Source organism: Rhincodon typus, chromosome 31, assembly GCF_021869965.1.
Source record: "Rhincodon typus isolate 14 chromosome 31, sRhiTyp1.1, whole genome shotgun sequence".
In the NCBI taxonomy this organism is placed as follows: Eukaryota; Metazoa; Chordata; class Chondrichthyes; order Orectolobiformes; family Rhincodontidae; genus Rhincodon; species Rhincodon typus.
This window is the reverse complement of record NC_063362.1, coordinates 6,676,968-6,692,176: the sequence shown is the minus strand read 5'-3', so window position 1 is coordinate 6,692,176 and position 15,209 is coordinate 6,676,968. Positions and strand designations below refer to the sequence as shown.

The following is a 15,209-nucleotide window of genomic DNA, read 5'->3' as shown; positions in this document are numbered from 1 at the left end:
CTCTATGAGAGAAGAAATTCTTCCTGATTGTTGTCTGAAATGTGTGACATCTTACCCTGAGATGGTGCCCTCTGGTCCTAGACTGTCCCACAAGTGGAAACAACCTCTCAGCATCTGTCCTGTCAATTCCTTTAAGAATCTTGCATGTTTCAATAAGGTCACCTTTCATTCTTCTAAACTCCAATGAGTACAGGCCCACCCTACTCAATGTCTCCTCATGAGACAGTCCCTCCATACCCAAGATTAGCCTAGTGAACCTTCTCTGGACCTGCATCCAGTGCCAGTACATCTTTCCTTAGGTAAGGGGCCCTAAACTGTTCTAGATTCAGACTAAGCCAATATTTTCTGGCTTCTCTCAATGCAATTTTTAAACTGGCCACATTCATATCTACTTCAGCACAACACCAGGTCTAATTGATTATTAATTTCGGTGGATAGCTGGGTTGCATCAGCCCATTGTTATAACATTCCACCAGTGATGTAAACATTTTTAAATGAATGCGGATAATTTTGCAACAGCTTAGTTGCTTCAGCATGGGATTCCCCACCCTCCTTATAATAGCTCTTTCATATTTAAGTGTTGAATTGCCACTAAGTAAGTAATTGGGTGTCCAGAAATGCAGTCTGCTGCATTGGATTAGGAAATAAGAAATGAGTAATGGATGCTGTGGTTGGATAAATGCTTTTTATTTGGATGGAAGATAACATAAAAGTGATGATCATCGAGTGCTTTACTTCCTTAGTTACTCAATAATGGCAGTATTAGGTGTGTATACATTTACCTACATGGTGTGTAAGCAACATGCTCTTCTCAGAATTGGCATACATTGCTATAGCTCTGCCTGTTCCATGTATCCATATCCAGCCTCTATAACCTTGAGAAATCCAAGTCAAAACTACTGCACAATGTTCAGCATCATTTGCAACCCCTCAGATACTGAAGCAGGCCATATTCAAAAGCAGAGATAGTAGGAACTGCAGATGCTGGAAAATCTGAGATAACAAGGTGTAGAGCTGGATGAACACAGCAGGCCAAGCAGCATCATAGGAGCAGGAAGGCTGACGTTTCAGGCCTAGACCCGAAACGTCAGCCTTCCTGCTCCTATGATGCTGCTTGGCCTGCTGTGTTCATCCAGCTCTACACCTTGTTATCTCAGATTCAAATGCAACAAGATTTGCACAATATCCAGGCTTGGGCTAACAAGTGGCAAGTAACATTCGTGCCACACAAATGCTAGGCTATGACCATCTCTAATAAGAGGCCATCTAACCACTGCCCCTTGACATTCGACAGTGTCACCATCATTGAATCCCCCACCATCATCCTTGGGGTCACCTTTGACCCGAAACTCAAATGGACTTGGCATATAAATACAGTGGCTAAAAGGGTAGGTCAGAGGCTAGGAATACTGCAGGAAGAAACACACCACCTGACTTCCCATAGGCTGCCTACCATCTACAAGGCACAACTCAGGAGTGAGATGGAATACTCCCTGCTTGCTTGGATGACTGCAGCTCAAACAACACACAAAATGCTTGATATGGGGAGGGAAGGTCTTATGAGGAAAGGCTGAGGGACTTGAGGCTGTTTTCGTTAGAAAGAAGAAGGTTAAGAGGTGACTTAATAGAAACATACAAGATTATCAGAGGATTAGATAGGGTGGACAGTGGGAGCCTTTTTCCTCGGATGGTGATGGCTAGCATGAGGAGACATAGCTTTAAATTGAGGGATGATAGATATAAGACAGATGTCAGAGGTAGGTTCTTTACTCAGAGTAGTAAGGGCGTGGAATGCCCTGCCTGCAACAGTAGTAGACTCGTCAACTTTAAGGGCATTTAAATGGTCATTGGATAAACATATGGATGATAATGGAAGGTTAGATGGGCTTCAGATTGGTTTCACAGGTCGGCGCAACATCGAGGGCCGAAGGGCCTGTACTGCGCTGTAATGTTCTATGTTCTTTGATCCAGGACAAAGCAGCCTGCTTGATTGGCACCACATCCACTCCCTCCACCACTGATGTTCAGTTGCAGCAGTGTGTACTACCTACAAGATGCACTGCAGAAATTCACCAAAGATCTTCAGACAGCACCTATCAAGCCCATGGCAACTCCTGTCTAGAAGGACTAGGTCAGCAGATACATGCCCGCAAGCTCCCCTCCAAGCCACTCACCAACCTGTCTTGGAAATATATTCCTTCAGTGTCACTGGGTCAAAATCTTGGAATTCTCTTCCTAAAGGCTGCAGCACATAGACTGCAGCAGTTCAAGGAGGCAGCTCACCACCACCTTCTCAACTAGGGATGGGCAATAAACGCTGAGCCGACCAACAATGCCCATATCCATGAGAGAATAAAACTAAAAAGCATTTTTACACATCAGCAACTTGCAGGTAGATTGATGTATTTAAGGAGGTGACTTTAAAGTTAACCTAAGCTGACCCTGACATGCATGACTTACAATAAAAGCAAACCACTACACAGATGGTGCCAGACTTGCTGAGTATTTCTTGCACTTATTTAAAATAACTTGAGTAACGACTTGTTTGATGAGGCAACAGGAAACAGAGATGGGCATTGTTGGATTATTTAATGAGCTGCCAAAGCATCTCAGAGAATGAAATATCCAATACTGAGGCAGATCACTTCTGAAGATTAAACAAGAACTCCCATCTGTTGTATAGAAACAGACAATAGCAAGAGGAGTAGACTATTCAGCCCATCGAGCTCACTCTACTATTCAACAAATTCATGGCTGATCCTCTAGCCCAAAGCCATATTCCCACTCTCTTCCCATATACCTCAATGCCTTTTGTCTCTAGAAATCAATTATTTTCTTAAATATACTCAGAGAACTGCTTCCAGAGTCTTCAGTGGTAGTTAATTCCACAGTTTCACCACCCACTGAGTGAAGAAATGTCTCCTTATCTTGGTCTGAAATGGATTCCTGTGTATTCTAAGACCGATAGCCCTAATTCTAGATCCCCCGGTAGAAGAAACCCCATCCCCAATAACAGTCTGTCCAGCTCTGTCTGAATATTACATGGTTCATTGAGACTCCCTCTCATTCCTCTGAGCTCTATTGAATACAGGTTCATTGCCCCAATCTCTGCTCATCCCTCAAACCTGCCATCCCAGGAATCAGTCCAGTGAATCTTCATTGCGCTATGGAACTTTCTAATTTCCTTAGGTAAGGAAACCAAAACTGCACACAATACTCCAGTATTTAACTTTATATAGGATGAACTTTACATCAGTTCTCATAACAAAATTCTTACAAGTGATCAATAATGGGCTGGTGTGTGTAAGGGCTCTAAGTGCAGTCTGCAACAATTTGATTTGATTTATTTATTGTCTTGTTACAAAATGCAGTGAAAAGTATTCTATAGTATTGCCACTCTCTGGCGCCATCTTAGAACACAGAAAAATAAGCCAAAACGTAGAGTGTAAAGGCAGAAAAATGAAGAACTAAAGAAAGTGTCCAACTTTGCAGTCCTTTTTGTGAAGTGGTCCATCATGGGCTTGGTGGCCAGGCATGAGTCCCCTTCACTGCTTCACTGCCGCTGGAAAGAAAGTCACCAATCTCTGGTTCCGTCTTGCCCCCAAAGATGCCCTCGTCACTGCATCCTCTCGGACCTCGCCCAGTGCAGACGCTGCTGATGCTGCTGGGTACCGCACCGGCCCAAACTCAACTCTTGTGCCGCCATGAGCCCGCTTCGGGGCCACCTCACCGACTCAGCCGGGTCTCGTACTGGGTCCAAACTCAGCCCTGTCACCGTCTCCATGACGCCGTGAGGAACCCAAACTTGCCTCCACCGCAGTGGCCACGAGTCAGTGCCTACGACCACCACGTTGGTGCCGAAATCGCCAGGAACACAAACCTGCTTTCGATGCCATCACCACCAGCCTATGCTGCTGGACCTACTCACCACCGCCGATGTTGGCACCACTACTGAGCTCTTCACCAAGAAGTTAAATGCAATAAAAGACAGAGAGAAAAAAAAGGGAGAAGAAAAAAAAAAGTAAAGAAACGAAAAGGGAAGCAACGAGTCCGAGGCTCACAGCCCTACTCTGCTTCTATCTTACCAAATGGTGACCTGGAACTGCACATTATTGATCATAAATAGCACAGTGTAGCAGAGCTAGACCACTGGATTGTAAGACTCACATAAGCAAACAGACACGAACACAAGAAGAAGATAGGTTAGAGATAGTAGGAACTCCCGATGCTGGAGTCTGAGATAACAAGGTGTAGAGCCGGATGAACACAGCAGGCCAAGCAGCATCAGAGGAGCAGGAAAGCTGACGTTTCGGGTCTGGACCCTTCTTGAGAAATGTCTTTATCTCGTGTAATTATAAGCTCAGAGTCTGGTATATCTATAATAACCATATATAGCTTTTTTTTAAAGCAATAATGTGTGATAAATAATGTTATTTTGAACTTCAAGCTAAACACAGTTCTTGACTTTTCCCTCAATCAGTTTGTTTTGAACCCAAACTCAATTGTGTGGCATCAAATCAAGTGATATAAGAGGTAGATTGAGGAAATTAAACTCAGAACCAGGGAAAACATTTGCTTCTTTTTTGTGAACCCTTGTGCATTTTTAGGCAACCTTCATTAGGAGTCAGTTAGGCTTGAAATGGTTGTCAAGGATTTAGTTTCATAAAAATATGTTTTCAGCATATGGATCACAGTTTATGGTGCGGGGGCAGGGTGGCAAGAGAAGAGCAGGAAATAAAATATTGCAATAAATTGAAAATATCCACACAGACTCCCTGGGATATAAAGCTGCTGGAAAATGGCAGATATGTATATGTGGCACACGGTGCAAGAGACAGAAGGAAATTACAGGGCCCTCAGCCACATGATTAGCGGGATCACTAAGAGACGGAAATACAGAGGGGCATTCAGGAAATTGTGTGGGATGATTTAAACAGAAAAAAAGAGGAAGCAAAGAACATCATTAAAATGACAATAACTACATCCCAATCATATTTTTCTTTCTGCTTTTTCTCCACTACTGCAGAAATTGAAGGTGAGGAACCTAATCTTTGTCTTGGAATTAAATGAAAAATGTGAGACCAATCACATACTTAACCATGCACTTCACAAAACAGTGTTATAATTAAGTGATAGGAATAAGTCATAGATCATAGAATCCATACAGTGTGGAAACAGGCCCTTTGACCCAACAAGTCCATACCAACCCTCAGAGCATCCCATCCAACTAACTCACATATCTCTGAACACTATGGGCAATCCACCTAACCTGCACATCTTCAGATTGTGAGAGGAAACCAGAGCATGTGGAGGAAACCCATGCAGATGTGGGGAGAGAGTGCAAACTCCACACAGACAGTCACCCAAGGGTGGAATTGAACCTGGGGCCCTGGCACTGTGAGGCAGCAGTGCTAACCACTGAGCCACCATGTCCCCCCTGTAACTGTGGGGAGATCATTCATGTTAGACCCTATTGTCCCTCTTCCTTTTCATGATTTTGAACAAGCACTCATCAAATCATTAGCAATTTCTCAACTTTTGAAAACTTTAGGTTATCTCATTATGGAAAGTTATTAAAATAAGGGCTGTTCCCTTCCAAATTTGAAGCCAACTTGTGAAAATATAGCCTGATTGTATTGATTGAGGTCAAGGCTATTTGATTCATAGGTGACTGGGAACCAGACGCCTAAATTAAAAATTAGGGGATACAGTAACATGGTGGCTATTGTCCTGCTCTAGTAAACTAGAGGGCTAGCAAAATAATCTGGTAAACCAGAGTTCAAATCTCACCACAGCAGCTGGGAATTTAAAATCAGAACAGCACCACCCACACGTTCCTCTCCAAGCCACTTATTATCCTGACTTGGAAATGTATTGCTGTTCCTTCACTGTCGCTATATCAAAATCCTGGAATTCCCTCCCCAGAGGCAATGTGGATCTACTTATAGCACATGGAATGCAGCAGTTCAAGAAGCAGCTATCATCACCTTCTCAGGGCAATTAGGAACGGGACAATAACGGCTGGCTCAGCCAGCGACGCCCACATTCCAAGAGTGAATAAAGGATAAAGAGAATAATAAACCAGCATCTGTAATGATGAGCATGAAAGTACTGGGCTATTGCTAAAGTCTGTCCATTTCATTAATATCCTTTTTGGAAGGAAATCTCCCGGCTTTACATTTAACTTGCCCATTTGCAATGCCCGACCCGCAGCAATGTGGTCAACTCTTAAATACCCCTGAAATGACTGAGCATGCCATTTGGTTCAATTCATGGTGTTTCACAACCAGTTCCTCGAGGACAATTAGGAGTGGGGAAGAAATGGTGGCATCATCAGCAATGCTCATGTCCTGAGAATGAATTTTTTTTCCAAAAAGCAAACACTATAAAATGTCAAAACATGTAAATTTGCTCTGGTGTAATTTGATCCGATGTGGTTATGGCATCAATGCTTTTTCAAAAGTAGGTCCACTTCATTATCCACAGTTAGCCCATTAGAATTGTATTTTAATGTGCAGGCAAATTTGAATTATCACAAATCAAAGCTCAATATTCCTCTGAAACTCATTTTAGTCAAACTTGATAGGAACATAGGAACAGGAGTAGGCCATTCAGCCCCTTGAGCCTGTTCCACCATTCAATGACATCATGGCTGACTTGTGGACTAACTCCATATACCTGCCTTTGGCCCATATCCCTTAATACCTTTGCTTAACAACAATTTGACTCTCTCGAAATTAACAACTGATCCAGCATCCACTGCTGTTTGTGGAAGAGAGCTCCAAACTACTATCACCCTTTGAGTGTAGAAGTGTTTCCTAACGTCTCTCCTAAATGGCCTGGCCTTAATTTTTTGGACGATGCCCTGCAGTTCTCGAATCCCCAACCAGTGGAAATAGTTTATCATTATCTAACCTGTCTTTTCCTGCTAATGGTCAAACTTTGCTTCAAAAGGAAAACTGTTCTTTCACAGCTTGAATGCATCAAAAGACTTCTGTGACCAACATTACCACTGCCTCATCTCAAGGTTTTGAAGACTTGCTGGGATCGAGCCTTATTGGACAGTTTGTGTCACTTAGCCGCATTGACATTTGCTTCAGTCAGAGGTTCAAGACTAACGATGGATAATCTAGGGCTTTCTAGGCTGACCACGCGGCCTCACACTGAGGGGCTGTTATATTCTCGGATGTGCTATCTTTCAGATGGGGCATGAACCAGAGACCCTACCTGATTGCTCAGGAAAACAAAAATCCCAGCAAAACAATACAGGCAATTCTCCCTGTTACTGTCCACCGGGGTAGTCTGTCATAAATAGAGACCCAGGTTTTTGTGCTGAACAAAAATTATTAAATATTACAAGTAATTAGACTATTACTACAGGTAACAGTCACAGGTAAACAAATATAAACCTTTGTTATATAACACTACTAAGTAAAACTCCAATCTCCACTCGCGCGCGCGCGCGCACACACACACACACACACACACACACACACACACACACACACACAGTCAGATCAGTGAGTGATCTTCGAGATAATACTTCTTGGGCTGGCCAGACCCTTTGTAAGAAGTGCAGAATAACTGATTCACTCGGAAAATGCCTCTGATTTATCAATTGCAAAGTCATAGCTTACAGCAACTGCTGTAGGAAGAGTAATTGGTTTTGTACAAGTTTAACCTGTATTTGACTGCAGAAAACATGCAGCTTCTGGGGCTGGGAGAAGATCTGCACACTTCTTTGCCCTGCCAAACCTCCCCACCTCTCTCTCTCTCTCAGCATCTGTGTAACGTGTTTCCAGCTCCAAGCTGCTCAGGCACTCGAGAACCAATCACGTTGTTGGCAAGCAAAAGGTCTCTGTCATTGATATCTTACTAGCTCACAGATCGACCAACTTCTTGTTGCCACCAAGAGCTCTTTCAGTACACACCCTTGACACCAGACTGTTTGCAATCTGAACTTCAATTATTGCTTGTTCAAACAAGATTGTTTATAAAATCACAGAAATGTTAAGGCTCAGAAGGAGGCCTTTCAGCACAATATGTCTGCATCATCTCTCCAAATCAGCATCATGACTTAGGGCCAACCTCCTGTCTTTTGCCTGCACTGTTTCTATAAAGACTCTGCCACTCTTTCAAACACTGGCACAATACCTCCTCATTTCAATCCACAATTTTTTAAAAACACAAACATAATAAGACACAGGAACAAAAAAAACGGAAGTTGCTGGAAAAGCTCAGCAGGTCTGGCAGTATCTGTGAAGAAAAAAAATCAGAGTTAACGTTTCGGTTCTGGTGACCCTTCCTCAGTTCTAAGACAAACACAAAATTTTCTGGAAAAGCTCAGCAGATCTGGCAGCACCTGTGAAAAGAAATCTGAGTTAATGTTTCAAGCCCAGTCGCCCTTCTTCAGAACACCTCAGTTCTGAGGAAGGGTCACTAGACCTGAAACATTAACTCTGATTTTTTCTTCAGAAATGCTGGCAGACCTGTTGAGCTTTTCCAGCAAATTTTGTTTTCGTTCCTGATTTGCAGGGTCTGCAGTTCTTTTGGTTTTAGTCAGACACAGTCCTTACATCCCAATGTCCAGACCCACACTTATTCCTTAATCAATTCTAGAATATTAACTGATCATTCATCTCCTCATCTTTTCAGCTAAAACTTTAGGAAGAATACAATTAGTTCTTATAATTCTTACAAAGCTAGTGGGCTCTTGTGATGCAGTGGAAGTGCTCAGATGGACAGATGTTTATTGCAGAAAAGCAGCATCTCCAACAATACACTCCCTCCATATTCTGCTAAAGTGTCGATCTAAATCGCGTGATCTGGGTTCATAGCCCACTTGCTCCAGAAGTGTGTAATAGTATCTCTGAACAAGCTGAATATAAAATATTTATAATTAGTTCTGAAGCATTGAGACTTTAGAGGAAGCACAAGGTATTCTTGAGTTTAGAGTTTATTTTCTTCTATACAGAGCAACGATTAAAGAAAAGGTAATCCTAACGGATTGGCAGTTCAACGAATTCTGATTGTAATAATGCTTTATGTTCTTAATTGCCTACGTTCTAAACTTCTGCATGAGTATACCACATGAAAAATGTGCTGTAGTTTGGTCGTAAGTCTGATACTTAGTTCTTAAAAATCCCATTCTCTATCCTACCTTTCTTTACAGTAGTTACATGGTGGGAACTCTGCTTTAAACTGCCTTTACAGCCTCAAAATGCATGGAAAACCCTCTTGTTGCAAGGTAAAATTCCAGAAGCACTACAGGTTGTACGGAAATCCGGAGGTATGGCCGATGACGGACACAGAGTTTGCTAGACCAAAGATTGCTGGATTACAGAGGTATTAGGAATTGCAAACTCCAGTGCAATGTTATTGAAGAAAATAAAACCTAATTCGGTATGTTGGCATGGTCCTGGGCACATTTCACCTCCAGCATCTGGGACAAGTGCAAGATACTATTTCTTTAAAACACTGTTTAATTTTTAAACTTAAGCTCTAATAAATGGCAGTTTCAGTTAAAATGCAGTTTGCACAGTCTGTCCTATATATCATCATTACAGCAAGCTAGCTGTATAAGGCATCAGAAGTCAAAACTAAAGCAGAGCATTTGCTGCTACCTGCAACATATCTTGTGTTGCATATAGCAGTAAGCTATGATTAGTTGACAGCTGCTTTGCCAGTCTTGCAGATTCAGCACTCAAGAAGCGCAAGCAGGTCAATAGTTCAGCATTCTTCAATCTTACCAAATTTACAGCATGTTATGTTCAAGTCTGGTTTAACAAGTTGCACTTCAACAAAAGTCTATTGTGGTTTGTACAATCTGAGGATCTCTTTTGAACTACCAAAATCCAACAGAATGAAGATGCCCAATATCAAACCCATGACAGTCCAGTAGGATTTAAAATAGAGGATTTAAAATCTCAGATTTAATACACTAACAACAACCAGAAGTCTCAGTGGTAACACTGAAGAAGTTTGAATTCATTCCCTAATCCAAAGACCACAGCACGTGAATTAGATCGACACTTTAGCGGAATATGGAGGGAGTGTATTGTTGGAGGTGCTGCTTTTCTGCAATAAACATCTGTCCATCTGAGCACTGTAAAACTCCCTATGGTACCAATGAAGAGTCCAGAAGATCTCCCTCTGTCCTTTCAAACCCCCAAGCACTAACTTCGCTAACATCAAGTTATTTCTTCCCTTTGCTGTTTGTGAGACTCTGCTGTGTACTAGTTACCTACTGCATTTCCCTTTATTGGAACAAAGATTACACTTCATTGGCTGTGAAGCTCTTAGAATTGTGGCATGAGAAGCTGCTCTATAGATAAAATATAAAAATATGAAGTTGTTCTTTATCCAAACCACCTACTCTCAGAACCCAGCCTTTCATTTACATCAGTTAAAAAAGAACGCACTTATAGCTGTACACGATAGTGGTTTTTAACTGTTAAAACATGGATTAAAAATGTGTCAATTTACCTTCCTTGTTTTCCAAGATGTTGGGTGCAAATCCACCCTCATCACCAACATTGATTGCATCCCTCCCATACTTGTCCTTGATGACATTCTTCAAGTTGTGGTACACCTCAGCGCCAATGCGCATTGCCTCCCTGAAGTTGGCAGCACCAATTGGCAGGATCATGAACTCCTGCATGGCCAACTTGTTACCAGCATGAGATCCGCCATTTATCACATTGAAGGCCTGGAGAGATAAACACGAAATGTTTAATCAGTGTTATCAGCGGCGGGTCTGATCCAAGCTACCCTTCTGATGCAACTCAGAATCAGAGAATCTTCTTTCAAGGCTATCGTGGAAAACCTTATTTGCATTGCCGAAAGAACCAAAATTTATGGTAAAATATCTATTTCAGCCTGGAGCCACCATCAAAATTAGTTCCGACTTCAACCAAGTTGGAACCCTGGTAAACATTGCTTCACTCCCCAAGTCAAATCTGTACCATCAAGAAAAATGGCTCTCACCTCCCAAAGGTGGAGTTGCACCTTCATATAACCTTCTTCCCCTTCTCCTTTTACTTACCTTGACCCAAGGAAACATTTGAAGAAATCTGAATTTGAAGACTTCAACTTCATATTAAAGCGATTAAGTTTCCTTACCTCCAGAAATGGCCATCACAATCTGGTTTGAGCTCACACCTGGATTGATATACCCTGATGAATTAAAAACCCTTTATTGCTACGTCCACACAGATGCAGCCTACCGTAAGGTTGGAGTGTTAGCGCTCAGACCTACACTGCAGAGGCTGCTTTGTTTGACTAGAACTGCAGTTGTTCTGAGTCTGCTTCATCTCTGTCTCTGCCTTAACTAAGAGGGAATACTACCTGATTCTCTGGGGTTCTAATATTTACATATTAATGGGCAGAATACCAATCTTTGTATTATAGCTTTCAAATACAGTTATTCCATTCTGTTTTCTCAGTCTTAATAGCATGTGACTGCTAATGGTCAGTGACACATCATCATATATATCACCATACCATTAAAATATACACTAACATTAAACTACAAAAACCCATTCCAATCCTGTCCACCTTAACACATGGAACTAACGCTGCACCACTTGCGTCTTAGACACTGGAAGTGCTTAGCTGGAAGTCTCTGTGTACAGCGTGAAACAGCTATTCTCAAGTGGCACAATTAAGAGGAAAGAATTAAACTACTTAAATGAAGAATTATCTATCCCTATCCTTCAATCAAGTGCTGGGAATGTTTCTGAACTTATCCCAAAGGAATCAATCAATGCAAAGTTCCTTTTGGCAAATGGAGGTCATATTTCACTGGATGGGAACAGTTCTCAGCCTTAATTGAAACATCAGTATTTGGTCACTTAAGTGTCCATAAATATATGCCTACATGCCCCTGCACAATATATACAATGTACTGTGTTTGAACAGGGCCTTGGGGTTCTCAATAAAGTTTTAATGAGCTGTAACACAAGGTATTTGTAACACTAGACAAGGTCCAGATGCTTCAACAGCTACAGCATCTTGTAATTCAGCGTAATTAGCTTTCCTTTACATGTGTACAAAGGATCTGGTACTGGCAAATCATTGGGCAAAATCAAACAGTAGATGTTTACTTTCAAAATCTCTGTTAGCAAATTGCATTTTGGCAATTGGGAGAGTCACTAAATCTACAAAACAACCGACAGAGCGAACTTGGTGCTCAGTCCAATCCAAATGCGGAGATGTTGCCATCCCATGAGTAAGGAAACGGCCAACAAATGGTTGCAATTGACAGCTCCATCCCTGGCTGGAATAAAGGCTTCACCAAAACAAAGGAACCCCTGCTCCCACATCAAAAAAATGGAAATCAACCTGTCGTGCAGAATTGCAGAAAACCATTTTATAATTGTTCAAACTGCTCTGAAATGGAGACTTACTGGAACAGGCAGGATGACCTGTGTGTGGCCCGCAAGATGGGAAATGTGACGATAAAGAGGCACTCCTTTCTCTGCAGCTCCAGCTTTACACACAGCCAGCGAAACACCAAGAATAGCGTTGGCCCCATATTTAGCTAAAACGCAAATAAAAACTATGACAATTCAGTTCACCAAAAAAAAACTGTCTCCCTGGTAGGCAAAGGTATGTGTGAGGCGAGTCATCTAAAACAGCAGGGCCCAGGTTCGGTCTCAGCCAAGGAGGGAGCAGGGTGCCCATGTCAAATGTGGCTTTAAAACCTGGAAAATCCAAGCTGCTAGCTTGCAGCCCTTGCCAGTGGATTTGCATGCATGGATGAAATGGATCAGAGCAACGCCACATCCTCACATTTAAATGGCCTGTTCCTAATCATCATAAACTCTTAAATGAAACTATATTGTAATCTGTGTGTTTGTGAAATAACAACAGGGTGAGAGAGGTCGAAGAAGCATTTCGCATTGTCCATACAATGCCCATGGGCATATCCGTAACTAGATTACAGGACATGGGTATAGTCTGGATTGGTCAGTTACTTTTTAAAACCAACAGTTGTCATTACCCAATGAGAGATCTTAACCACAAGCTTTGGCCAATCTAGCAACAATCAAAGTGGTCTAGTAGTAATGGTATTGGACTAGTAATCTAAAAACCTAGGCTAATGTTCTGGGGATAAAAACAGAAATGGCTGCAGAAACTCAGCAGGTCTGGCACCATCTACGGAGAGAAAGCAGAGTTAATGTTTTTGGTCCAGGGACTCTTCATCAGAACTAGTATGAGCAAGGAAAAGGTGGTATACATGCTGAAGATGGAATGAGAGTTAAAGGAATCACAGTTTTCCCTTACCATTATTTCTGTCTCAGGCTTGCTGCAGTGCTCCAGCAAGACTCAGCACAAGCTGGAAGAACAGCATCTCATTTTCTGCTTGGGGACCCTGCAGCCTTCAGGACAAACATCATATTCAATATTTTTAGGCCGGAATACTTTCTTCTAGGTTCTTTACCCATTCTACACCCTAGGCATTGTTATCACATGGGCTGCTTCCAGCACAGCCAATCCCTTTTCACCCACCTATGGCTCTTATTATCAGCTCTTCTCCAGTCATGGCTTATCACTATCCATCTCTTCGTCTGACTAACTGCTGTTCTCTCTCTTTCTCTCTCTCTGGGTTCCATCTCTACCATCTGTGCTCTTTTAAACCCGTTTCCTGTGTCCTCAGCATATAGACCAACTTTCTACTAGAAAGAACACTGGACCCAAAACATTAACTCTGTTTGCTTTCCACAGATGCTGCCAGATCTGCTGAGTTTATCCAACAATTTCTGTTTTTGTTTCAAATTTCCAGCATCCACAGTTCTTGGCTTTATTCTATGTTCTGGCAACATGGGTTTGAATCCCACCGTGGCAGATCATGAAATTGATTTTAATAAAACTTTGGGATAAAAAGTTAGCCTAATGTTGACCACGTAACCACTAGATTCTTGTAAAAACCCACCTGATTCACTTAACGCCCTTTAGGGGGTGAAATCTGCTGTCCTTACTTGGTCTGGCCTACATGTGACTCCAGACAGATAACAATGTGGCTGATTCTAAGTTGCCCACCGGGCAATAAATATTGCTGTAGTCAGCAACACCCACATCCCATGAGCCAAGACAAAAAAAAAATTAGCTCATGATTTTGTTCAGTCTCAATCAGCCATTTGACTACTCATCAGAGACTAAACTCCAGTTGTGGAATGGATCTTATATAATGGAGAGCCTGAATTCACAATCTGCTTCCCAGGTCTTCGTTGGCAAAATAGACTGTCCCAATCCATCAGGGAGGACCATATTAAATTAGAGATTATGGAGATCATCTCAGACGCAAATAACTTCAAAACTCAAGACTGTGCACACGTTTGTACATGTGTGAGGCATGGATAGAGTTAACTGCCACCGTTGCCCACTGACATAGACCTTCACTGCACATGTAGAGATAGCCTCTTGGCAACAGGCTGTGAACATGCTTCAAAAATTATAGGTTAAAAATAAATACAAATGAGCACCCATCATTCTCTGGGCTAAAGATAATTTGCCATCAAGGGTGATGAGAAGAAATCACCCTTAAGAACTTAATTGCATGAAAACATGTGAGTGCATTAGATTTCCATTGGCACAGCAGGTTTACCGAGACGCATGCCTTCGAAACACGCACACCTACATTTGTTCTCAGTGCCATCCATTGCCAGCATCAGCTTGTCAATTTTCTCCTGTTCGATAACGTTTACATGCTGTCGGGAAGGGAAACAAAAATGTCAGATAACGTGCAGCCCCTTCAGTGGGTGATTAATGAAACCCGGTTTCGGATTAAAAATAAATGAAAATTGTAAATGAGGTGGAGCACAGAGAAATCACATTTAGCCAAAATCCACTCCGATGTTCGGATTCATTCAAAACCAGCACTTTAATGAGTTAAGGCACTGTTTGCTAGAACACTAAAGTACATATCTGGTTAGTTCAGTTGGCTGGTCAGCTGATTTGCAATACTGAATGATGCCAACAGTGTGGGTTCAATTCCTACACTGGCTGAGTTTATCACAAAGGACTTCCCTTACCTAAGGGGAAATGAATCTCCTTTAATGAGAGAGCTGCCTACAGTCTGTGGAACTATGGTGATGTTAGCTTTAAAGTAGATACCATTAGAGAACAGAGATAACAAGGTGTAGAGCTGGATGAACACAGCAGGCCAAGCAGCATCAGAGGAGCAGGAAGTCTGATGTTTCGGGCCT

The 15,209-nt window shown here is 42.1% G+C and overlaps 1 protein-coding gene across 2 annotated transcripts in view; it reads right to left on the bottom strand.

Moving 5' to 3' along the window:
• Positions 1-15,209, bottom strand: part of eno1a (enolase 1a, (alpha)) — an 81,060-nt gene that overhangs the window by 24,303 nt on the left and 41,548 nt on the right. For both annotated transcript variants that reach the window (XM_048615159.1, XM_048615160.1), the window contains 3 exons: positions 14,642-14,711; positions 12,408-12,541; positions 10,486-10,708 (listed from right to left, as the gene is read on the bottom strand). In XM_048615159.1, coding sequence (XP_048471116.1) covers positions 10,486-10,708; positions 12,408-12,541; positions 14,642-14,711 — 427 coding nt within the window. The remainder of the gene's footprint in view (positions 1-10,485; positions 10,709-12,407; positions 12,542-14,641; positions 14,712-15,209) is intronic.